Here is a 26,963-nt window from a genome sequence, read left to right as displayed (position 1 = left end):
CTTCTGTTTCATTATTATTGTAGAGAAATGCAACAGATTTCTGCATGTTGACTTTGTATCCTGGGACTTACTTCACTGAATTCATTTATCAGTTCTAGCCATTTTTCAGTGGAGTCTTTTGGGTTTTTCTACATAACATCATCTGCAAATAGTAAACGTTGTACTAGTTTCTTACTAATTTGGATGCCTTTTCTTTCTTTTTGTTGTCTGGTTGCTGTGGCTCGTACTTCCAGTACTATGCTGAATAAAGTAGTGAGAGTGGACATCCTCGTCTTGTTCCTCACCTTAAGAGGAAGGCTCTCAGTTTTTCCCCACTGGGTCTGTTGTGAGCTGTGCGTTTTTCACATACGGCCTTCATTATTGTGAGGTACGTTCCCTCTCAACTTACTTTGTTGAGGGTTTTCATCATGATGGGATCTTGTACCTTGTCAAATGCTTTTTCCGTGTCTACTGAAATAATCGTTTGGTTTTTAGCCTTTCTGTTATTGATGCGATGTATCATGCTGATTAATTTGTGAATATGGAACTACCCTTACATCCCAGGAATAAATCCCACTTGATCATGGTGAACGATTTTTTTTAATGTATTGTGGGCTCTGTTCGCTAGTATTTTGTTGAGGATTTTCTCTCCCCAGAGTCTTACATATGTCAGAATGCAGCCTTGGAGGCAGGGCCCTTCCTCCAGACACTGTTCGTGTTTCTACCTTCATTACTTCCTGACCCTATATTACCCACTCTGGTTTTTCCAGTCTATAATATGGAGGGCAATTCTCCTCCCTTCAGATTCTTCTCTGCCATTCTGTTTTACCAAAGTCGACTGCATATCAGAATCACCTGGACCTTTAAACAAACTGAAGCCAGGTCTCCGTCACAGACAAAATGCAATCAAAATCTCTAAGAGCATATCCCAACATTAACTTTTTCTCCCCATGTCCTGAGTGCTTCTACCCTGAGCTAAGGGTTGAGAATCTGCACCAAAAAAATCGGGATTTTGGAGTCCTGCTTTCAGTACTGTCACATCCCTCCTCTAGTTGAGGAGGTGGCTAACACAGCCAACCACCTACTTAAAGGAAAGCAGGGGGGAAAACTAGAGGGAACATACTAGCCAAACAAATCAAAGGGTAAATGTCTCCAGCTTTTAGTTGGGTTTTCGAAAATGCAAAACTGTAAGTCTTGTCTTGACTCCTTATTCAATACATGGATAAATGTCTTGTGCCATCTTTAACAAAGGTAGTTTTGCATCCTAAAGCATTTGATACAGCCTTTTTCACTCAAGCAGAAGCAGTCCGCAGGACTATGCCTGGAATTTCATTCTGAAAGCTATCTCACCTTTTCTGAGACCGTGAGCCAAGTAATTAGTAACTTATCCCTTTAACGCTGCCAGATAGTCCAAAGTAAGAACGAACAAGCATGTCCAAAACAAGCACATGCTGCGTACTTTAAAGATAAGGGTAATCGACAGAAACTTTACTACCACGCTCTAGCAAGTCGGGGAATGTCCTGTTTTGGCTCTATTTCATCTGGCTCTGCTCAATAAAACAACATCGGGTACCTCATATTTCAAAGTGTTCTTTTGATCATCAACCTTAGGAGAAAAGCTTTTTTCAGAAAACTGGTTTAAAATTTCTAACAGTCACCTTTTACTCCTAAGTAAACTGTTGCCTCACCTCTTTTCATTATGAGGTACTTAATTTAAACCACTAAATTAATAGACTATTGTATCTAATTTTAACTAAGCTTACTAGAAGTATCTCAAACATATACTTCCTTCAAGCTTTCTTCCATGCCAATATCAAGAAAATACAAATCCTCTGAGTGATGTAATAGAAATCACATGGGATACAGGTTGTTTCACTTGTTTCCTTTATTTCTTACCTTCATGGGAAGCTTTTGGCATAAAAAATGAATGCTTACCCATTACTGTCAAGTACCTGTCTTATTGCTGCATGCTTTTGTCATAAATCACAGGTATCCTTCTTTCGAGCTGCCTATCTAATGATAACATCTTATCAAACAACCTAAACGCGGGCAGTTTAACTAGGGATAAATGAAAGTCAGGGACGGTAAATCAAGGAGTCTGACCAATGCAAAAATCAAAAGGTACAGAGAATAAGTACCCCACCAGCCCAATTTCAGGGAATCCTCTAGTTTTGAAATTCATAAAAGAACAAGGGCAAACCAGCATTCTCTTACAGGAGAGAAAGTCACGTAGACGCACACAAATCCTAAGGCCAAAAACTCCCCCTGTGTCAAGCGTCAGATGCTTTCAATTTCATCCTTTCAAAAAGCAAGGGAAACTTTCCTAGAAAAAAAATACAGAGCCTCACGTATAAACACATGGTCATGTCAGGGACTCCCCTGCCTCTAGGGGTAAAAATTAAGTTATAGCACATTTTACGTTGTGGGTAAGTATTCTCAATTTTAAACCCTCCTTACTTTATTTTCCCATGAGATGTGATTTTTTTTCAATTTTTAATAAGATAAAAAAGGGGGAAAGAGTTAAAGCTTCTTTTCTGTATGACACATTGCCTTTCCCCTCTAGCATCGAGTTTGACATCTACTTATTATCTCAGGTACACTCTTTCTAAAAGGATTGTGTTTATCAGCATAAACTCTGGAATGGCTATTTTAGAGTTTCTTCTTTGGACCTTATAAAGGATTAACAACTAACATGGGATTAAACACCCAATATTCACCTAATTCTACCAAAACTTTCAAGAGGGATTGATCTGGCAAACACTGGAACATTTTTGATAGTGAATATACATTTGAGTTTTTTCATGTGAAGTTGGTGCCTCATTAATCATGAATTCTCTGGGCACAGAGGTCATTTATCACTCTTCTCAGTGACCATATTTCCTAACGCTCACAGCTGATACTAATGATGTATTAGATGAATAAATGAATGAAATGGATGAGTCAATCAATCATTCAATCATCTATTACTAAAGCTGATAGATCTTCTTTAATGCTAGGCTCATTAATTTTTAGTTAAATATAATTTTTCAGTATTACTACTGCCTTCTAGGACAGTTAGGGTCAGGCTAAATGGCATACTAAAAGAAAGAAAACAGTGACCTTGACATACTTAGAAAACTAACTTAACAGCAGCAGATACTAATTGATTTGGGACAGAGTCAACAATGATCTTTGGAAATCAGGAATGCCAATAATGAGAAATGCTGTATCAGGAACTTGGGGCAAACAAAGGATGCCTTCAGGTCTGTCAATTTCTCCCAGAAAATATTCTTTGGAAAATGAAACATCTGAAAAGATGCCTTACAGTGGCCAACATCTATTATAAACCTTACTTTTTACCATAGACAAATAGCCACTTAGAGGAAGAAGTCTTTGCCAATAAAGAAATGGCAGAGATTGGAGGTGGGGACTTGATCAATCTTGGAGAGCGAAGAGCACCTTTGGCCTAACAGGCGTACTTTCAGGACACGAAGGTAAATATCAGAGCTCCAGCTTACCATGCAAGCATCTAATGGAGGCCCTGGAATCTGGTCTAGAGGAGAAATGGCAGGGAGAATGCTTGTCTCTTAGCTCTCTTCACTCCCATCCATATTCCACACTGTAAAACCCTACCCTAATCCACTCACTGAATGCTAACAGGCCTCAGTAAACTCCAGCAGCACCTTGTGGCTGGCAAAAACATTCCAAACACTCTATTCTGGAAATCAGGCAACGTTTTCTTATTGCATTTTGCTTATCCTTCCATCATAGTACTCAGTACAGATGTGCTTAATATCATCATTTTTTGAGACCACTTTCTCCAACACACTGTGTATTGTTGGGAGAAAAAAAAAAAAAGGTTATTTTAATAAGGAGCTCCTGTCAAAGGAAACAAAATCTGTTGAGAATCTATTAAATGTAAGTCACTACAGTACTCATCAGCACCATTTGCCAAATATTTCTGGTGTTCTCACCCTTCTAGGCACAAAGTAGAACTGCATTTCCTCCTCGCCTTGTAGTTGGCTGGGCACTGGTGACTAGTTCTAGTCACAAGCAGTGTGTGGAAAGGGTATGTGTCATTCCCTGATAGCAACATTGAATGACTGTTGCAAGAGCTTCCAGGCTCTTTTTCACATCTTGGTGACTACAGTCCTACAGTAATTAGGACGAGCAGAGCACCCTTCATGCTGACCAGTGAAAGAAAACAAAACCTTGTTATTTTAAATCAGTCATATTTGGGGTTGTTACTGCAGAACATTGTACCCTGACTGATGCAAACACCTCCAAGTGCCATGATAAATGTTTTCACATACACTGTCTGATGTTCGCAATAACCTAAGAGCTACTTAGAACAGGCATAGCGGATACAACATATATGAGCTATATTTTATAAATGAAATTTAGAGAACTAAATAGCCCAAGGCTAAATAGTTTTGTTCATTCCTTCATTCAATAAATATTTTTGAGCACCGCACTCTGCCAGTCTATGTTCTCTACACCCCCAACTCCTCCAGCTAGGTTATGTTTTCAGTAGCCAACACAGGGAACAACAGGGAAAAGGTCCCAGCTCTCAGATCTTACATTCTAATAGAGACAAATTTTTGAAAATCCCATATAAAAAATAAAAACTCTACATGGTGATAAGTGATATTCAGAAAATTAGAATCAGGTGATAGGATAATGGATAGCTACTTACGTAAATCAGAGAAAGTTACTCTGAACTTATCTCTTTTTTGGGGGGAGGGGGTGCCTGGGTACCCACTGACACCCACACCCTTGTCTTTTATTCCAAATAACACAGTTTAGTTTCTGAAAGTAATACTATAAACAATATATTTTCCATGTTGCTCCATATATAAATCACCAGGCAGGGCACCTAACCTAAGAGGCTTCCAACAAGCACAGAGCTCCAGTCTTCCTCCCTTTGTGAAAAAGTAAAGCAGAGGCTGTATTCTGCTATGATTTCAACAAGGCCTTTCTACACAGTGGGGCCGTAATCAAGGTTTACGGAGTTGTGTGATATGCTGTTGTTAGGAGCACATGCACTGGTTCCTTCTAATCTTAGGGTTAAGGTAAATCATAAGAACAAAGAAACAATCATACGGAACATCAGATTTTTAGATTGTTTGTTTATATGTCCAAAAGACTTTTGTGCCCCCCTTAAAATGTTTAGCTCTCAGCATGCTGTGTTTACGCAATCGCTTTCTCCTCCAGGAATTTTAGTTATTCTACATAAAAGATAAATGAGATTGGCCATCTGTGGCCATCAGAAACCTGTATTACTCTCACATCACCAGCTCCTTAGCCGAAAAATGGTAACTTTTAAATACCTAACAATCAATGGAAAAGGTTACTTGGACATACAAACATGCTTCCCTAACTTTTGCAACTTTTTGCACTTTTGAAAAGGTCGTTGGGAATAAAATACACTAAGAGTGGCAGTCCATGCTGAGTGAAAAATCCAGCTTATAGGCCAATGTTAACAGGACAAAAAAAAAGATGCAGTAGTTACGGGAAGGTACAAAATGACTGAAATTTTGTGTTCAAGGGGCACTTTTCTTATAGATTACAGATCGGTCATTTAAAGGCATTTGGCCAAAAGAAGAAAGACTCAGAACTTTCTACCACCCTTTGCCAATTTACTGTTCATATCTCCACATACATAATTGGAAATATATCAGAACCCCCAAACCAAACGTCCCACAAAGCCAGCATTGCTCACACGAACGCACCACGCACATCCCCAGAGTTCTGGTTCAGTGCTGCGAGCCCTGCCATATCAGGGAAACTAACCATCAGCATATGTCAATCCAGAGTCTTGACTGGCTCCCATACATGGCCAATTCCTGCCCACCAGGTACTCCACGCTCCCCCTCTAAATTTAATCCTTGTCATTCCCAACAGGAACAAAGTACATTTTCTTATCTACAAAAACATTCCAGTAAATAGTTTGATGGAAGGCAAATAGTTTGATACTTTTCTATTCTTAAAACTGATGTCTCTAAGTCCACTGGGAGTAGAAATCAATTACTCAAGTAAAATTTCTTTTATCACTTTTTTCTCCAAAGGGGAGGGTAAAATAATGCAAGAGAAAAACCAGCTGGGTTACAGTAGTACAGAGTACACCTGGAGCTAAATGTTTTTTAATTAAGTAATTTATTTATTTTTTTAGTGATTTTTTATTATATTATGTTAGTCACCATACAGTACATCCCTGGATTCCGATGCAAAGTTCGATGCTTCGTTAGTTGTGTATAACACCCAGGGCACCATGCAATACGTGCCCTCCTTACTACCCATCACCGGTCTATCCCAATTCCCCACCCCCCTCCCCTCTGAGGCCCTCAGTTTGTTTCTCATAGTTCCACAGTCTCTCATGTTTCATTCCCCCTTCTGATTAACCCCCCTTTCTTTATCCCTTTCTTCCCCTACCGATCATCCTAGTTCTTATGTTCCATAGATGAGAGAAATCATATGATAATTGTCTTTCGCTGCTTGACTTATTTCACTTACCATTATCTCCTCCAGTGCCGTCCATGTTGCAGCAAATGTTAAGAATTCGTTCTTTCTGATAGCTGAGTAATATTCCATTGTATATATGGACCACATCTGTTGAAAGGCATCTCAGCTCCTTCCACGATTTAGTTATTGTGGACAATGCTGCTATGAACACTGGGGTGCATATGACCCTTTTCTTCACTATGTCTGTATCTTTGGGGTAAACACCCAGCAGTGCAATGGCTGGGTCATAGGGTAGCTCAATTTTTAACTTTTTAAGGGACCTCCACACTGTTTTCCAGAGTGGCTGTACCAACTTGCATTCCCACCAACAATGTAGGAGGGATCCCCTTTCTCCACATCCTCTNTGGTGCTAAATTTAACAACACACATAGGGTGCAGAGAAGGGTTGAATCAGAAAAAAACAGTGTTGCTTCTGCGTGCTCACCTGTGCAAGAGAAGTCATCCACTCGGATGTAGCCTGGGACACAGTCACAGCGATATAACCCAGCCAGGTTCACACACACCGTATTGGCATGACAGTAATGCATCTTAGCTGCACACTCATCAATATCTAAAGGAGACAAAAGAAGCAACATCACAGTTAGGTGAATAATTGAACTTTATTTAGTGTGATCATCTTACCACGAAATTTAAAAAGGCAGACGCCCATCAAAGCTAAGAGAAAATGTAAGACGCAGTAAACACAAAAACTTAAATGCAAATTCAGCTGCATTCAGGTGCATTAGATGCCCTCTGGAGCTGAAAGTATTTCGAGAAAAGGGCATGGTGAGATGTAACAGTTAAGAAGCCAAGAAGGATGAAGATTGAATTTGCTCTTATTAATCTCTCACCAAGGAGGATGCTGATTCAAACATCCAAAATCAAGGAGTTCTGTGTCCAGTGAGTTGATACCAATTAATATTTATTAGGTGTCCACTGTACATGGTGTAGCTTTTATCAGAGAAATCAAGGGGATCCAGCCCTCTCTGCTCCTGTGTCTTAACTAAGACATGCTTTAATCCATCTGTTAAAAAATGATGGTGCAGCCAGTTTCTCCTATGTTGTATTGTGAATACAGACAACAGATGTCTAATGCAAACGGACATCTTTCGTCCCTTGACCTGGAGAACCTTCCCATGTGACAGGATAATGGGCTGATTCAACAAAAAGGATCTTTTCTCTCTGAAATGGAGGTCAGAGCATCACCTGCTTCCTCATAAGCATTCATGGTAAGAACTCAAATAACCTACAACCTTAAGTACAGACTTTAGTCTTTTCGGGAGGTTGTTTTCAGAAATGCCTTCTGTGTTCATTTTACTCAGAGTGTTTATGGAGATGGAGAGGAAGGGACTGCAGCACAGCATAAGGACCTAACACAGTGAGAATTCTAGTTCTGCTTCTTCCAGTTACTAGCCCGGAACGTGCATTTAACCATGCTGAGTCCCAAGGTTCTCATCAGCTTGTCATACGAGCCAGTTCTGAACCTACTGCTTTAGATCTTTAAATTCATTATCTAATGGAATCCACAGACAATTCCATGATCCAAGCACAGCACTACCCATATTTTGAAGTCTAGAAAACTGAGGCTTAGCGAAGTTAAATATCTGGCACAAAATCATCCTGTTAGAATGTGCTATAGTCAGGATTTGAACTCAGAAATTGATCTCTTATTTACTAGGATTTACTTCATGAAAGCACCTTGAAAACGATAGTCAACCATAGTGTTGCTATTGAGGTAATCACCAAAGTCCTAATGCCGTTCATGTGTAAAAACAAGGATAAACACAACTGTCCTGGGGCACCAGAAATCTCACTTCTCTATTTTAAAAGTAAAAGCAGATTGACTTATTTCCTAATAAAACACACTGAAATAATAGCAGATTCTTTCCAGGCTCACTAAAGATCTGTCAGCCCATAAATAAAAGTTACCGTGGAGTAACTGAGGTCCTAGAAGGACACTCGTGGTTAGAAAGACTTCCTTAACTGTAAGAACTAAACACCAGAAATTACTGAAAGGCTTCAGGCAAAAAACAAAGTGTTCTACTTACACAAGATCATGTTCTTCCAAAAATGGTCCAAGACAATGCACAATTAAAATAAATGGACAACAGGAATATAAAAACTACATAATAAGATTATATCCAGCTGGGGTATGAAGGGCATTCTCCCACGAATTTAAGACAGAACACTAACTGCACGTGAGCATGAGATGTATGAAGTTCAGATCTTTCTGGCACCCAGAAAGATTCCTTAACAAGTCGATACCTGGCATCATTTAAGCATTTTACTTCACAGAACAGTGGATATCACAAAAGTGGAGAGGAAAAGGGTTTCAGGAAAGGAGTAATGATCACTTCTGTCACCTGCTAAGAAGCTGAATAAGATCAAGGCATCACTAACCACTGGATTTGGCAGGAAGTAGTTCCCTGCTGACCTTGACCTAAGAAGAGTAGATTTGGGAAGGTGGTGGAGAAAAGCCTGGCTGAGTCAATTAAAGACGGGATGGAAGAGGAGGGAATAGAGACGGAAAAACAAGGTAAATCTTTTGAGATTTTTTTTCCCATAAAGAAAAATGGGGTAGTAGTTCTGGGGAGACTAGGCGTCGAGAGAGTCTTATTTAAAGATGGGAGAGATCACAGTACGTTTGTACGCTGTTGGGAAGGATTCAATATAAGTGAAGCAAACTGATGGTGCAGGAGAGAGAGATCATTGCAGGAGCCAAGTCCTGGGGTGAAGCAAGGCACAGATGGAATAAGTCATCTCTACAACACGAACAAAGCCAAGAGAAGGGAAGGCACAGAGACGGTTGGCATATTTGGTGGTGTGAAGATGAAGCAGCTCTCCTTTGATTATTTTTATTTTCTCAGTGAAATGAAAAGAGAGGGTAACATCTGCGAATTAAGAAAGGGAGGAGGTATCAGACATTTAAGGAGAGAGGAGAAGGTATGAAATAGTCATTTTGAAAAAAAGGGAACAAACATTTACTTGAGCATATAGTATGGTGGCTGAGGAGCCACTGTGATTTCTGATCGTGAATGAGTTAAGGGAGAGCATGGCCATGTGTCTTCTCCAATTTCATTCAGGTATCTAGGGGCAGTAGAAGGGTAACTGGAAAGTTCGGTGTAACCAGAGATGAGTTTTTATGCAGATAAAATGGGTAAAGAGAGATACAGGGGAATTGAGGCTATAAAGAAAAAGGTAATGATAATGATAAAGGAAGAGGTAATGATAATGATAAAGAAAGAGGTAATGATAATGATATAAAGGAATCTCAGCTATTGAGGAGAGCTGTGAGGACATGAAGATGGAGGTAGACAGTTGAAATGGATTGGGTGTTAGGGGTGGGCACTGTGCTGCACTTCTCAGATCTCACTTCAGAACCAAAGAACTTAATCCCCCTGCTAAGGAGAATATTGCCTGCTAAAGATTGTCAGCTGCTATCCTTTTAGGGAAACTGTCCTTGGCTAATGAGAGACTATATAGTCACAGTCACACTTTCATTCTGGGAGTGACCTACAACAAAGACTGCTTCACATTTACCCCAGCTCAAGATAATTCCAAAGGACCATCCAGATTTCAGAGCACTCAATGAGACTGAGCTAACTTCTCCCTCTGTCCAATCCTGCATTCTTCCCTTCCCCAGAGGCCTTCATCCCTTGAGCACTCCCTAATAACTTCCTGCATGCCAGCCTCCTCAGAGTTTGCTTCTTAGGGAATCCAAACTAGAGCAGGAATCCTAATGGAGGCAAGGTGTGGTTACTGTGAGGGTACTAGAATGCATGAGCTAGAAAGCTAGGAGATGGGGTTATAAAGTTGTATGCTTGACGTTAATATTTTGGAGCTGTTTCAGTTATTATGGATTACAAAGTCTTTCATGCAACAATGGAGAAGTGGAGGAAGAGATCATTGTAAGTGAGAGACTGAGAATACCAAGGGAAGCCAGACATTGGAGGGAGTTGGCTGGCATTAGTGTTGTTCTTCAAACAGTACCAGTTTTCCTCCTTCTGGGCACATGATGCAAATGTACTTCCCCATCCTCTTCAAAGTTAAGCATAGTTATATGACTGGGCATGATGTCTGAGCAAAGCATACCACCTCTAGGGGGGGAAGATTAAGAGCCAGCACCTGGCTGACCACATTTTCTTGTTCCTGCTTTGAAAAGCATGGAAGCAGAGAGATGGGAACATTCTCAGCCTAGGTCCCTGAGCGAGGAGTAGGCAACCAGACAAGCCTGATGAACATGTTGCCTGAGCTGGAAATATGCCTGTGTTCATTTAAGCCATCGAGCCCACCCTGACTGGTAGAGAGGTGACTAGGAAAGGCGTCTCAAAGAAAGAGATCATTAAGCTTGATCTTAAAAGATGAACAGATATTCACCAAGTAGAGACCGGAGGTGGAGAAAGATCAGGGAAACTACGGAGGCTAAACCTTTTGTCTCTGTAGAGTTAGGAAGGGAGAGAATCACTGAGTCGTGAACATTCATTAGCCTTCTACTAAGCCCTGAAGCAAAGGATGAGCAAAATGCCACCATAAACCTCACAGCCTGAAAAGACATTGAGCACAACTTCTAAGTTCTACCAAGAGTGGGAGACCTTTTAATGGGGGGGGGGGGGGGTGTGAATGTGGTCCAAGAGGGCCCGAGAAGCAGTCTCGGTGGACGTGATGTTTCATCGAAGACCTAAAACAGAAGTGAAACAGGTGAAGGGGAAAGGAATAACATACCAGACAGAGAAGAATGGTGGAGAAGAATTAGGGGAAGGAGCTTTGTCTATTTAAAGTGAAACTGGCAAGATAGGCTCAGGCCAGATCCTGCTGAGCCTTGTGGACCACAGGAAGGAGTCTAGACTNCATCGAAGACCTAAAACAGAAGTGAAACAGGTGAAGGGGAGAGGAATAACATACCAGACAGAGAAGAATGTTGGAGAAGAATTAGGGGAAGGAGCTTTGTCTATTTGAAGTGAAACTGGCAAGATAGGCTCAGGCCAGATCCTGCTGAGCCTTGTGGACCACAGGAAGGAGTCTAGACTTTAATCAGGTAGTGGCACAAACCAATTTCTGTTTTTAAAATATCACTCAGCTCTAAGAAGAGAATGGATTGGAGCTGGCCAAGCTGAAGGCTAAATCACCTTGGTATTTTACTCTCAGAGATACAAGACACACTGAACTCCATCTCATTCTGCCAGGATGCCCAGACATTCTTTAAGATGAGAAACTAGTCAGGACTTGCCTCAGGGGCAATTCAGTCTTCAGCCCACGGGCCACAGCTGCCAACCAAGCTGCAGACTGCAATGAATGCTTCCCTGTCATGGACCCTTGGCAGCTCCTCCCAGAGAGAAACTCCTGGCTCCTTTCCCTTAGGCCACTGGATAACTGATGAAAGGTATCTGGTCATCTAGATCTGAAGGAGTTACTTGACTTTAACAAGCTTACTTTGACTCAAACAGCCAAACCATCCCTTTGTTTCAGAGGATTCTAAGACCCTGAATAAAANGAGGTATCTGCGTCATCTAGATCTGAAGGAGTTACTTGACTGTAACAAGCTTACTTTGACTCAAACAGCCAAACCATCCCTTTGTTTCAGAGGATTCTAAGACCCTGAATAAAAACATTTTCAAAAACAGGACAAGGGGATGATTAGAAGAACCCTGGGAGAATTTCTCACATGGATTTCTCCAAACTTTACTCTCTACAAGTCACACAGGACCCCACGCCACACATCCCCGCTGCTCCGGCAAGATGTCTTTGAGCTGGTTTTATTTTCACTTCATACCACTGATAATTTGAGCTCTTGCAGATCTCATAATTTCCTGGTACCAGTCCAGAAAAAGACAGCACCAAAATAAGCAGGAAAGTTGACAAATGTACCAGAAAATTAAGCTGTTACGACCTCATCTTTGTTGCTTATCCCTCATCACGCAAACACCAGATATAAAAATACCTAGTGGTGTGACTAATGCAGAGGGAAGGGGGAAAAATGGTCAAGTGTTGAGAGTCATCTAGCCGGGTCCCTTGAGGCAAGAATACAGAAGGAAAGAATTGAGAATTTCCCTGGTTTTCGGATGGGGCTGGGGATGGACTAGCAACACATGTGCCGAAACAAAAATGGCCTCTTCACCCTCAGGGAGAGGCACGACCCCGGAGACGGAGACGGTTGAGAAAGGACTCAAGAGCGCTTCAAAAGGGAATCTGATTATAGAAAGAATCAAAACAGAATTAACGAACATCTTCAGAGTTGAGATATCCTGGGAAAAAAAATCTTGAGAACGAGTGAGCTGAGATTTTTTAAATGAGCCTAAGACAAACGCTGCTTATTGTTCAGAGATTCTGAAAGGTAATGAATAATTACAAAAACAAGCAAACCCCAGACAGAACTCCCGAATGAAAGAATGAACTGAGCTCACCGAGGGGCCCGGGGCCTGAAGCACCAAAGATTTTAACCTGAAAGCCATCTGACCTTTGCCCAGGTGGTGCCGGTGCTCTGCCTGAAGCTGATTTCTTTCTCAAGCAATGGTCTCTCCAGGTGTGACATTCAATCCAAATCTAGGAGGCAACAAGAGGCTCAGCCTGGGGCTGAACCTCAAGGTGGGGGCTGGACACAGCTCTAGTCCAGGTTCAAGTTAAAGGGCTCAATCAGTTGAAGAAGATTTTATAAGAAAACCAGTTAACCTAATTACTGGAAGGATGAATGGGTTTATGCACCATTAGGCACAGGGTGATACCAAGAAGAATACGAGGTTCAACGTGTGTTACCTCAGAGGGTAAAACTAGGAACAGCAGCCTGGCACCTGGGTAGCACTTATTTCTCTGAGTGCTTCTCATTTCTATGTATTAGACACTCCCAAGGTAGCACCTCATCCCTCCATTCATTCTTCCTGAAGGAAGTAGGTAGCGCCATGTCATGAAGAGAGAACGTGACTCAGAGATTCTTAGGTCACTTGTCCAAGGCACAAAGTCATAAGCCTAAGAGTCTGGGTCTGAATCCACATGGTCTGACTTCAAAGTTAGCACTGTTCTCACTTGTACCATTTCTAGCCCTCAATAAGGATTCAATCCTATAACTCCGTTACATACGTCTGATGCTGCCAGGAAGCATATGGAAACACGCAGATCTCCAAATGCTATGTCTGTGTCCAGTGCTGTTCCTAACATTTGTTCTGGCATTACACTCTGTTGGAAGAGCGATGCTACACCATGCATCACTGGTTCTTTGGCTCTTTTAAATCAATCTTAACACTTTCACACTTCAGGCTCCAGTGACCCAGAGCCCCCAAACAGGTAGCAGCATTCTGCTCCCACCTTGATACAGTCTCTATGCTGATTGCATAAGACCAATTGCCTCCTCCAGGATTAGAAACTAGAGACAAAAGGCCCAGTTGTTTTTTTCTTTTTAATACTTTCCGAGAAACATCTATAAACCCCACTGCAGTATATATCAGCTCGAGTATAATGGGGTTCGAATTACGATTCATTCGTATAGATTGCTTGTCACCTTTGAAATATTGGAGCTCATCTTCTGGTGGTCTTTTGAGGTAATAAAAATACATGATTTATATCCCTCCCCAGGATGGTGAAGTAGTTTGTTTTCATTTTAAAAAGGTATACTTATGGACTTTAAAATGAAACTGGATGTGGCATAATGATTCTTCATATATCACCAGCCTCCATCTGCATAAGAGTTCAGAGCAAACACAGACCCGAATTTGGCATTATCGTCACTAAATTAGAGTGCAGGGTCTGGGTCGCAAAGATAGAAGCAAATGCAAAGAATTCTCTTGATAAAATAGTGTGATCTACTCAGACTTGTTCACAAGAATTTCCTAGAAAAAGGCAACATGGAGAAGGTTGGAGCTGGGGGTTGGTGGGAGGTGCTTATGCCTACTTCTCGTGCAGATTCAAAAAGGAAACTGAATGGGGAAAGTAAGCCAAGATTTACTGAGACTGTGCTCTGTTGCAAGCACTGTGGATATCCCATCTCTTTATTTCCATCCCATGGAACAGCATCAGAAACTACATAGAGAGTACCTAGAATTTCAACCCAGGTCCCTGTGACTCTTCTACTCTGACTGCTGGACCAAGGGCACTGGATTGGCAGAGTCCAGTTATATTCCTGCATTTTCTATTAACTAAGTATAGCACTGGCAGGTCACTTTTTCTTCTCTAGATCTTGGTTTTCCCAACTATACAATCAGGAAGTTGGACCAGAGAGTATCTAAAGACCACCCGCCCAACTCCCATTCTAAAGTTCTTGACATATTCACGTTTTTTCTTTCACAGATCATAAAAGCCTGCTGAAGCACTTTCTCTTGAGCCACGCCCTCTCTCCTCCTGTTTTGAAGAGCTTGCAGACGTTCCAGAAACCTTCCCAAGACACAAATCCTAGAGAATACTATTCAGATGACCCAAGTGTCTGCACTGTTCCTTGATACCTATTGTCAACTGAGTTGGCATCTCCCCTGAAAACTAAGAGCAGCTAGAACTAGCAAACATATATTCATACAAAAGCATGGATTTGGGCAAGTTCTCTATAGACAAGTTAACTTGCAGAGCAATTCTACTAGACTTAAAACTCCTGCCTTTGCAGAAATCAAGAGTTATAAAAACATGGTGGTATCGGCCAGTCAGTTGTTATATTAGAACTATCAATACTCTCCCTCTGTGTCAGACTGGATATTTTTTAAAGTCTATATGATCTCTGACTTGAATTTATAAAAATCCAGTCCAGTAGACAAGATATAGATTATTATGCCCTATTTCAGATGAGAGAACAGAAGCCCAGAGAAGATAGAAAGAGAGCCCCAAAGGTAGACAGATAATCATTGAGCTGATAACAAAATCAAGGTCTTCTAGCTCTGAAATTAGTGCTTTATCCAATGTTCCATGTTTCTCTATAATTATGTTTTCTTCCTGAAGGAAGGGGAGAAAATCAAATGCCTATAGAATCTAGGAATATAAACCAAATGCCTAACAGAAGCCAGGTAGAAGACCTATATGCAAAATACGTCCCTTCCACAAAGAAATACATTGTCTCTCATTTTTCTTAAAACATACATCAATCTCTCATTTCTCTACTTCCAACAACAACAACAACAAAAATGGTTCTCCCTTTTAGGGAGAAAGCACAGTGCAAGGCCAATGACTCATGGAAGGTGAGACTGAACCTCAGTGGTGGAAAGACAATAGCAAGAGTTCGGACTGTGAACAACNACAATAGCAAGAGTTCGGACTGTGAACAACCAGAGCTCCAGTCAGGTAATGCCATGAAGGAGTAATAAGACATCATTGCATGGCACTTTCTATGTGGTAAGCACAGTTTAGAAACATTCAGCAAATTGTCTAAGGTCACATAGCTAGGAGATGGGACTGCCGAGAAATGAATTCTGGTAGAATGGCTCCAGAGTCTAAACTCTTAACCCTCTAGTACTACCTCTCAGAGATTGCGCTTGATCTCTGATCCTTCTAGAGAAGCTGCATATCCAAGCATTAAGTTAATTTTTTAGAATTTGTGTTCCTTGTTTTCCCAAACATTTCAAACCAAGCAAAATCTATCTATTGGATTCAACCCATGAATATCTGTGCCTTAAAGCATGTTATCACAAGAAGCAAGGAAGAAAGGAGGAAAAGGAGGGAGGGAGGAAGGCAAGAAGAAGGGAGGAGGAGGACAAGGAGGCATGAAGGAAGGGAAGGAGACAGAGAAGGGGAAAAAATGGTACGACAACCTAGGGAGGTGCCTGGATAACTTCTATAGACTAAATTGTGGACCCCCTCCAAATGTATGTGTTGAAACCCTAACCTCCAATACGATAGTATTTGGAAATGGGGCTTCTGGGGGGTAATTATGTTGAGATGACGTGATGAGAGTGGTGCCTCAAGATGCGATTTATGCTCTCATAAGAACAGGCTCTAGGTAGTTTTCCCTTGCTCGCTCTCTACCATGTGAGGACACAAGGAGAACACAATCATCTGTAGGCCAGGAAAACCTTCTCAAGAACCCAACCACAGTGACACCCTGATCTCAGACTTCCAGTCTCCAGTATGGTGAGTCAAATAATTTCTTTTGTTGAAGCCATTCAGTCTACAGTGTTTTGTTAGCAACTCCAAATCTAAGAAACTGAATTTTAAGTTTCTCTGTTGCCTAGTGAAATGGATTTTTACATCAGCTTTTCAGACAGCTGTCAAACAAATATGTAGCTTGCCAAATCAAATATTTGCAGATTAAAAATCCAAGTAATGTGTTGGTCATCCCATGCATAGTAAAAAAAAGTCTTCCTAGAGTTAGTTACATACACCATAATGCAGAAATTAGGCTGTTGGTTTTCTGACATTTACATGTATTTTCCAAATACAGCTATGTCAGATATTTGAAAAAATCATGCCAGGATGTTTATTTTCCCTGCTGGGCTCAATGTCAGAATCAAATACTGTCATAAAATACCATNACCAAGAAGGATGAAGATTGAATTTGCTCTTATTAATCTCTCACCAAGGAGGATGCTGATTCAAACATCCAAAATCAAGGAGTTCTGTGTCCAGCGAGTTGATACCAATTAATATTTATTAGGTGTCCACTGTACATGGTGTAGCTTTTATCAGAGAAATCAAGGGGATCCAGCCCTCTCTGCTCCTGTGTCTTAACTAAGACATGCTTTAATCCATCTGTTAAAAAATGATGGTGCAGCCAGTTTCTCCTATGTTGTATTGTGAATACAGACAACAGATGTCTAATGCAAACGGACATCTTTCGTCCCTTGACCTGGAGAACCTTCCCATGTGACAGGATAATGGGCTGATTCAACAAAAAGGATCTTTTCTCTCTGAAATGGAGGTCAGAGCATCACCTGCTTCCTCATAAGCATTCATGGTAAGAACTCAAATAACCTACAACCTTAAGTACAGACTTTAGTCTTTTCGGGAGGTTGTTTTCAGAAATGCCTTCTGTGTTCATTTTACTCAGAGTGTTTATGGAGATGGAGAGGAAGGGACTGCAGCACAGCATGAGGACCTAACACAGTGAGAATTCTAGTTCTGCTTCTTCCAGTTACTAGCCCGGAACGTGCATTTAACCATGCTGAGTCCCAAGGTTCTCATCAGCTTGTCATACGAGCCAGTTCTGAACCTACTGCTTTAGATCTTTAAATTCATTATCTAATGGAATCCACAGACAATTCCATGATCCAAGCACAGCACTACCCATATTTTGAAGTCTAGAAAACTGAGGCTTAGCGAAGTTAAATATCTGGCACAAAATCATCCTGTTAGAATGTGCTATAGTCAGGATTTGAACTCAGAAATTGATCTCTTATTTACTAGGATTTACTTCATGAAAGCACCTTGAAAACGATAGTCAACCATAGTGTTGCTATTGAGGTAATCACCAAAGTCCTAATGCCGTTCATGTGTAAAAACAAGGATAAACACAACTGTCCTGGGGCACCAGAAATCTCACTTCTCTATTTTAAAAGTAAAAGCAGATTGACTTATTTCCTAATAAAACACACTGAAATAATAGCAGATTCTTTCCAGGCTCACTAAAGATCTGTCAGCCCATAAATAAAAGTTACCGTGGAGTAACTGAGGTCCTAGAAGGACACTCGTGGTTAGAAAGACTTCCTTAACTGTAAGAACTAAACACCAGAAATTACTGAAAGGCTTCAGGCAAAAAACAAAGTGTTCTACTTACACAAGATCATGTTCTTCCAAAAATGGTCCAAGACAATGCACAATTAAAATAAATGGACAACAGGAATATAAAAACTACATAATAAGATTATATCCAGCTGGGGTATGAAGGGCATTCTCCCACGAATTTAAGACAGAACACTAACTGCACGTGAGCATGAGATGTATGAAGTTCAGATCTTTCTGGCACCCAGAAAGATTCCTTAACAAGTCGATACCTGGCATCATTTAAGCATTTTACTTCACAGAACAGTGGATATCACAAAAGTGGAGAGGAAAAGGGTTTCAGGAAAGGAGTAATGATCACTTCTGTCACCTGCTAAGAAGCTGAATAAGATCAAGGCATCACTAACCACTGGATTTGGCAGGAAGTAGTTCCCTGCTGACCTTGACCTAAGAAGAGTAGATTTGGGAAGGTGGTGGAGAAAAGCCTGGCTGAGTCAATTAAAGACGGGATGGAAGAGGAGGGAATAGAGACGGAAAAACAAGGTAAATCTTTTGAGATTTTTTTTCCCATAAAGAAAAATGGGGTAGTAGTTCTGGGGAGACTAGGCGTCGAGAGAGTCTTATTTAAAGATGGGAGAGATCACAGTACGTTTGTACGCTGTTGGGAAGGATTCAATATAAGTGAAGCAAACTGATGGTGCAGGAGAGAGAGATCATTGCAGGAGCCAAGTCCTGGGGTGAAGCAAGGCACAGATGGAATAAGTCATGTCTACAACACGAACAAAGCCAAGAGAAGGGAAGGCACAGAGACGGTTGGCATATTTGGTGGTGTGAAGATGAAGCAGCTCTCCTTTGATTATTTTTATTTTCTCAGTGAAATGAAAAGAGAGGGTAACATCTGCGAATTAAGAAAGGGAGGAGGTATCAGACATTTAAGGAGAGAGGAGAAGGTATGAAATAGTCATTTTGAAAAAAAGGGAACAAACATTTACTTGAGCATATAGTATGGTGGCTGAGGAGCCACTGTGATTTCTGATCGTGAATGAGTTAAGGGAGAGCATGGCCATGTGTCTTCTCCAATTTCATTCAGGTATCTAGGGGCAGTAGAAGGGTAACTGGAAAGTTCGGTGTAACCAGAGATGAGTTTTTATGCAGATAAAATGGGTAAAGAGAGATACAGGGGAATTGAGGCTATAAAGAAAAAGGTAATGATAATGATAAAGGAAGAGGTAATGATAATGATAAAGAAAGAGGTAATGATAATGATATAAAGGAATCTCAGCTATTGAGGAGAGCTGTGAGGACATGAAGATGGAGGTAGACAGTTGAAATGGATTGGGTGTTAGGGGTGGGCACTGTGCTGCACTTCTCAGATCTCACTTCAGAACCAAAGAACTTAATCCCCCTGCTAAGGAGAATACTGCCTGCTAAAGATTGTCAGCTGCTATCCTTTTAGGGAAACTGTCCTTGGCTAATGAGAGACTATATAGTCACAGTCACACTTTCATTCTGGGAGTGACCTACAACAAAGACTGCTTCACATTTACCCCAGCTCAAGATAATTCCAAAGGACCATCCAGATTTCAGAGCACTCAATGAGACTGAGCTAACTTCTCCCTCTGTCCAATCCTGCATTCTTCCCTTCCCCAGAGGACTTCATCCCTTGAGCACTCCCTAATAACTTCCTGCATGCCAGCCTCCTCAGAGTTTGCTTCTTAGGGAATCCAAACTAGAGCAGGAATCCTAATGGAGGCAAGGTGTGGTTACTGTGAGGGTACTAGAATGCATGAGCTAGAAAGCTAGGAGATGGGGTTATAAAGTTGTATGCTTGACGTTAATATTTTGGAGCTGTTTCAGTTATTATGGATTACAAAGTCTTTCATGCAACAATGGAGAAGTGGAGGAAGAGATCATTGTAAGTGAGAGACTGAGAATACCAAGGGAAGCCAGACATTGGAGGGAGTTGGCTGGCATTAGTGTTGTTCTTCAAACAGTACCAGTTTTCCTCCTTCTGGGCACATGATGCAAATGTACTTCCCCATCCTCTTCAAAGTTAAGCATAGTTATATGACTGGGCATGATGTCTGAGCAAAGCATACCACCTCTAGGGGGGGAAGATTAAGAGCCAGCACCTGGCTGACCACATTTTCTTGTTCCTGCTTTGAAAAGCATGGAAGCAGAGAGATGGGAACATTCTCAGCCTAGGTCCCTGAGCGAGGAGTAGGCAACCAGACAAGCCTGATGAACATGTTGCCTGAGCTGGAAATATGCCTGTGTTCATTTAAGCCATCGAGCCCACCCTGACTGGTAGAGAGGTGACTAGGAAAGGCGTCTCAAAGAAAGAGATCATTAAGCTTGATCTTAAAAGATGAACAGATATTCACCAAGTAGAGACCGGAGGTGGAGAAAGATCAGGGAAAATACGGAGGCTAAACCTTTTGTCTCTGTAGAGTTAGGAAGGGAGAGAATCACTGAGTCGTGAACATTCATTAGCCTTCTACTAAGCCCTGAAGCAAAGGATGAGCAAAATGCCACCATAAACCTCACAGCCTGAAAAGACATTGAGCACAACTTCTAAGTTCTACCAAGAGTGGGAGACCTTTTAATGGGGGGGGGGGTGTGTGTGAATGTGGTCCAAGAGGGCCCGAGAAGCAGTCTCGGTGGACGTGATGTTTCATCGAAGACCTAAAACAGAAGTGAAACAGGTGAAGGGGAAAGGAATAACATACCAGACAGAGAAGAATGGTGGAGAAGAATTAGGGGAAGGAGCTTTGTCTATTTAAAGTGAAACTGGCAAGATAGGCTCAGGCCAGATCCTGCTGAGCCTTGTGGACCACAGGAAGGAGTCTAGACTTTAATCAGGTAGTGGCACAAACCAATTTCTGTTTTTAAAATATCACTCAGCTCTAAGAAGAGAATGGATTGGAGCTGGCCAAGCTGAAGGCTAAATCACCTTGGTATTTTACTCTCAGAGATACAAGCCACACTGAACTCCATCTCATTCTGCCAGGATGCCCAGACATTCTTTAAGATGAGAAACTAGTCAGGACTTGCCTCAGGGGCAATTCAGTCTTCAGCCCACGGGCCACAGCTGCCAACCAAGCTGCAGACTGCAATGAATGCTTCCCTGTCATGGACCCTTGGCAGCTCCTCCCAGAGAGAAACTCCTGGCTCCTTTCCCTTAGGCCACTGGATAACTGATGAGAGGTATCTGCGTCATCTAGATCTGAAGGAGTTACTTGACTGTAACAAGCTTACTTTGACTCAAACAGCCAAACCATCCCTTTGTTTCAGAGGATTCTAAGACCCTGAATAAAAACATTTTCAAAAACAGGACAAGGGGATGATTAGAAGAACCCTGGGAGAATTTCTCACATGGATTTCTCCAAACTTTACTCTCTACAAGTCACACAGGACCCCACGCCACACATCCCCGCTGCTCCGGCAAGATGTCTTTGAGCTGGTTTTATTTTCACTTCATACCACTGATAATTTGAGCTCTTGCAGATCTCATAATTTCCTGGTACCAGTCCAGAAAAAGACAGCACCAAAATAAGCAGGAAAGTTGACAAATGTACCAGAAAATTAAGCTGTTACGACCTCATCTTTGTTGCTTATCCCTCATCACGCAAACACCAGATATAAAAATACCTAGTGGTGTGACTAATGCAGAGGGAAGGGGGAAAAATGGTCAAGTGTTGAGAGTCATCTAGCCGGGTCCCTTGAGGCAAGAATACAGAAGGAAAGAATTGAGAATTTCCCTGGTTTTCGGATGGGGCTGGGGATGGACTAGCAACACATGTGCCGAAACAAAAATGGCCTCTTCACCCTCAGGGAGAGGCACGACCCCGGAGACGGAGACGGTTGAGAAAGGACTCAAGAGCGCTTCAAAAGGGAATCTGATTATAGAAAGAATCAAAACAGAATTAACGAACATCTTCAGAGTTGAGATATCCTGGGAAAAAAAATCTTGAGAACGAGTGAGCTGAGATTTTTTAAATGAGCCTAAGACAAACGCTGCTTATTGTTCAGAGATTCTGAAAGGTAATGAATAATTACAAAAACAAGCAAACCCCAGACAGAACTCCCGAATGAAAGAATGAACTGAGCTCACCGAGGGGCCCGGGGCCTGAAGCACCAAAGATTTTAACCTGAAAGCCATCTGACCTTTGCCCAGGTGGTGCCGGTGCTCTGCCTGAAGCTGATTTCTTTCTCAAGCAATGGTCTCTCCAGGTGTGACATTCAATCCAAATCTAGGAGGCAACAAGAGGCTCAGCCTGGGGCTGAACCTCAAGGTGGGGGCTGGACACAGCTCTAGTCCAGGTTCAAGTTAAAGGGCTCAATCAGTTGAAGAAGATTTTATAAGAAAACCAGTTAACCTAATTACTGGAAGGATGAATGGGTTTATGCACCATTAGGCACAGGGTGATACCAAGAAGAATACGAGGTTCAACGTGTGTTACCTCAGAGGGTAAAACTAGGAACAGCAGCCTGGCACCTGGGTAGCACTTATTTCTCTGAGTGCTTCTCATTTCTATGTATTAGACACTCCCAAGGTAGCACCTCATCCCTCCATTCATTCTTCCTGAAGGAAGTAGGTAGCGCCATGTCATGAAGAGAGAACGTGACTCAGAGATTCTTAGGTCACTTGTCCAAGGCACAAAGTCATAAGCCTAAGAGTCTGGGTCTGAATCCACATGGTCTGACTTCAAAGTTAGCACTGTTCTCACTTGTACCATTTCTAGCCCTCAATAAGGATTCAATCCTATAACTCCGTTACATACGTCTGATGCTGCCAGGAAGCATATGGAAACACGCAGATCTCCAAATGCTATGTCTGTGTCCAGTGCTGTTCCTAACATTTGTTCTGGCATTACACTCTGTTGGAAGAGCGATGCTACACCATGCATCACTGGTTCTTTGGCTCTTTTAAATCAATCTTAACACTTTCACACTTCAGGCTCCAGTGACCCAGAGCCCCCAAACAGGTAGCAGCATTCTGCTCCCACCTTGATACAGTCTCTATGCTGATTGCATAAGACCAATTGCCTCCTCCAGGATTAGAAACTAGAGACAAAAGGCCCAGTTGTTTTTTTCTTTTTAATACTTTCCGAGAAACATCTATAAACCCCACTGCAGTATATATCAGCTCGAGTATAATGGGGTTCGAATTACGATTCATTCGTATAGATTGCTTGTCACCTTTGAAATATTGGAGCTCATCTTCTGGTGGTCTTTTGAGGTAATAAAAATACATGATTTATATCCCTCCCCAGGATGGTGAAGTAGTTTGTTTTCATTTTAAAAAGGTATACTTATGGACTTTAAAATGAAACTTGATGTGGCATAATGATTCTTCATATATCACCAGCCTCCATCTGCATAAGAGTTCAGAGCAAACACAGACCCGAATTTGGCATTATCGTCACTAAATTAGAGTGCAGGGTCTGGGTCGCAAAGATAGAAGCAAATGCAAAGAATTCTCTTGATAAAATAGTGTGATCTACTCAGACTTGTTCACAAGAATTTCCTAGAAAAAGGCAACATGGAGAAGGTTGGAGCTGGGGGTTGGTGGGAGGTGCTTATGCCTACTTCTCGTGCAGATTCAAAAAGGAAACTGAATGGGGAAAGTAAGCCAAGATTTACTGAGACTGTGCTCTGTTGCAAGCACTGTGGATATCCCATCTCTTTATTTCCATCCCATGGAACAGCATCAGAAACTACATAGAGAGTACCTAGAATTTCAACCCAGGTCCCTGTGACTCTTCTACTCTGACTGCTGGACCAAGGGCACTGGATTGGCAGAGTCCAGTTATATTCCTGCATTTTCTATTAACTAAGTATAGCACTGGCAGGTCACTTTTTCTTCTCTAGATCTTGGTTTTCCCAACTATACAATCAGGAAGTTGGACCAGAGAGTATCTAAAGACCACCCGCCCAACTCCCATTCTAAAGTTCTTGACATATTCACGTTTTTTCTTTCACAGATCATAAAAGCCTGCTGAAGCACTTTCTCTTGAGCCACGCCCACTCTCCTCCTGTTTTGAAGAGCTTGCAGACGTTCCAGAAACCTTCCCAAGACACAAATCCTAGAGAATACTATTCAGATGACCCAAGTGTCTGCACTGTTCCTTGATACCTATTGTCAACTGAGTTGGCATCTCCCCTGAAAACTAAGAGCAGCTAGAACTAGCAAACATATATTCATACAAAAGCATGGATTTGGGCAAGTTCTCTATAGACAAGTTAACTTGCAGAGCAATTCTACTAGACTTAAAACTCCTGCCTTTGCAGAAATCAAGAGTTATAAAAACATGGTGGTATCGGCCAGTCAGTTGTTATATTAGAACTATCAATACTCTCCCTCTGTGTCAGACTGGATATTTTTTAAAGTCTATATGATCTCTGACTTGAATTTATAAAAATCCAGTCCAGTAGACAAGATATAGATTATTATGCCCTATTTCAGATGAGAGAACAGAAGCCCAGAGAAGATAGAAAGAGAGCCCCAAAGGTAGACAGATAATCATTGAGCTGATAACAAAATCAAGGTCTTCTAGCTCTGAAATTAGTGCTTTATCCAATGTTCCATGTTTCTCTATAATTATGTTTTCTTCCTGAAGGAAGGGGAGAAAATCAAATGCCTATAGAATCTAGGAATATAAACCAAATGCCTAACAGAAGCCAGGTAGAAGACCTATATGCAAAATACGTCCCTTCCACAAAGAAATACATTGTCTCTCATTTTTCTTGAAACATACATCAATCTCTCATTTCTCTACTTCCAACAACAACAACAACAAAAATGGTTCTCCCTTTTAGGGAGAAAGCACAGTGCAAGGCCAATGACTCATGGAAGGTGAGACTGAACCTCAGTGGTGGAAAGACAATAGCAAGAGTTCGGACTGTGAACAACCAGAGCTCCAGTCAGGTAATGCCATGAAGGAGTAATAAGACATCATTGCATGGCACTTTCTATGTGGTAAGCACAGTTTAGAAACATTCAGCAAATTGTCTAAGGTCACATAGCTAGGAGATGGGACTGCCGAGAAATGAATTCTGGTAGAATGGCTCCAGAGTCTAAACTCTTAACCCTCTAGTACTACCTCTCAGAGATTGCGCTTGATCTCTGATCCTTCTAGAGAAGCTGCATATCCAAGCATTAAGTTAATTTTTTAGAATTTGTGTTCCTTGTTTTCCCAAACATTTCAAACCAAGCAAAATCTATCTATTGGATTCAACCCATGAATATCTGTGCCTTAAAGCATGTTATCACAAGAAGCAAGGAAGAAAGGAGGAAAAGGAGGGAGGGAGGAAGGCAAGAAGAAGGGAGGAGGAGGACAAGGAGGCATGAAGGAAGGGAAGGAGACAGAGAAGGGGAAAAAATGGTACGACAACCTAGGGAGGTGCCTGGATAACTTCTATAGACTAAATTGTGGACCCCCTCCAAATGTATGTGTTGAAACCCTAACCTCCAATACGATAGTATTTGGAAATGGGGCTTCTGGGGGGTAATTATGTTGAGATGACGTGATGAGAGTGGTGCCTCAAGATGCGATTTATGCTCTCATAAGAACAGGCTCTAGGTAGTTTGCCCTTGCTCGCTCTCTACCATGTGAGGACACAAGGAGAACACAATCATCTGTAGGCCAGGAAAACCTTCTCAAGAACCCAACCACAGTGACACCCTGATCTCAGACTTCCAGTCTCCAGTATGGTGAGTCAAATAATTTCTTTTGTTGAAGCCATTCAGTCTACAGTGTTTTGTTAGGCAACTCCAAATCTAAGAAACTGAATTTTAAGTTTCTCTGTTGCCTAGTGAAATGGATTTTTACATCAGCTTTTCAGACAGCTGTCAAACAAATATGTAGCTTGCCAAATCAAATATTTGCAGATTAAAAATCCAAGTAATGTGTTGGTCATCCCATGCATAGTAAAAAAAAGTCTTCCTAGAGTTAGTTACATACACCATAATGCAGAAATTAGGCTGTTGGTTTTCTGACATTTACATGTATTTTCCAAATACAGCTATGTCAGATATTTGAAAAAATCATGCCAGGATGTTTATTTTCCCTGCTGGGCTCAATGTCAGAATCAAATACTGTCATAAAATACCATATCTCTGTGCCATTGGAAATCAAAGCATACCAATTTCTAGCTGACATTGGAAAAGCATTGTAAGACACCACCTTAAGATTTTCTTCCCAGCCTGGCATTCCGACCTTTGAGCATGTCCATAACCTGATGTGGAATGTCTGCAAGGAAAGCAGCACAATGAATGAAAGTTAATTCAGTTTTGGCCTCAAGCTGTGCCCCAGCCTAACTGAATCCATCTGTATCTGAATTCTACTTCAGCCAATGGTAGCAACAAAACCTGAGTTCTTCAAAGGGGTCCAAGGTTTTCCCACGAATTGTGAGTCAGTCGGACTAACAAAGAACACACTGGAAATGTAGAAGCTACCATGGTCTGTGGTCTCCCCTACATTTGGGAAAGGAAATTCAAGAGGTATTAAGAGACTGCTGGATTCCACTGGCAGCAAAGATCCAAAGGTCAGTGGGATGTGGTCCTTGTCTCCTTTTACACGAAGTGAAAAAACAACTAGCCAATAAGGAACCTAATCTAGCAGAGAGAAAGTCACATGAACATGAACCTTATTAGGGCAATCTGAGTCCTACTACAGAAGGAAATGTCTAATTCCAACAAAGGGAATTGTGAAGGCAAGAAGATGTCTTCATAAAATGTTGACCTTATCACTGATAGAACTGGGCAAAAATTCTGTATTTCCCCCACACTTTTATCAAGATATAATTGGCATATAACACTGTAAAACTTTAAGGTGTATCACATATAGAGATGATACACTAAAATACTGCAGAATGAT

The 26,963-nt window shown here is 41.4% G+C and overlaps 1 protein-coding gene across 3 annotated transcripts in view; it reads right to left on the bottom strand.

Moving 5' to 3' along the window:
- NELL1 (neural EGFL like 1) overlaps positions 1–26,963 on the bottom strand; it is an 885,423-nt gene that overhangs the window by 445,388 nt on the left and 413,072 nt on the right. For all 3 annotated transcript variants that reach the window (XM_034645600.1, XM_034645601.1, XM_034645602.1), the window contains exon 13: positions 6,905–7,030. In XM_034645600.1, the coding sequence (XP_034501491.1) occupies positions 6,905–7,030 (126 nt within the window). The remainder of the gene's footprint in view (positions 1–6,904; positions 7,031–26,963) is intronic.

This window comes from Ailuropoda melanoleuca, chromosome 16 (genome assembly GCF_002007445.2).
Source record: "Ailuropoda melanoleuca isolate Jingjing chromosome 16, ASM200744v2, whole genome shotgun sequence".
In the NCBI taxonomy this organism is placed as follows: Eukaryota; Metazoa; Chordata; class Mammalia; order Carnivora; family Ursidae; genus Ailuropoda; species Ailuropoda melanoleuca.
Note: the sequence above shows the minus strand (reverse complement) of the source record. Positions and strands in the feature narration are given on the sequence as shown.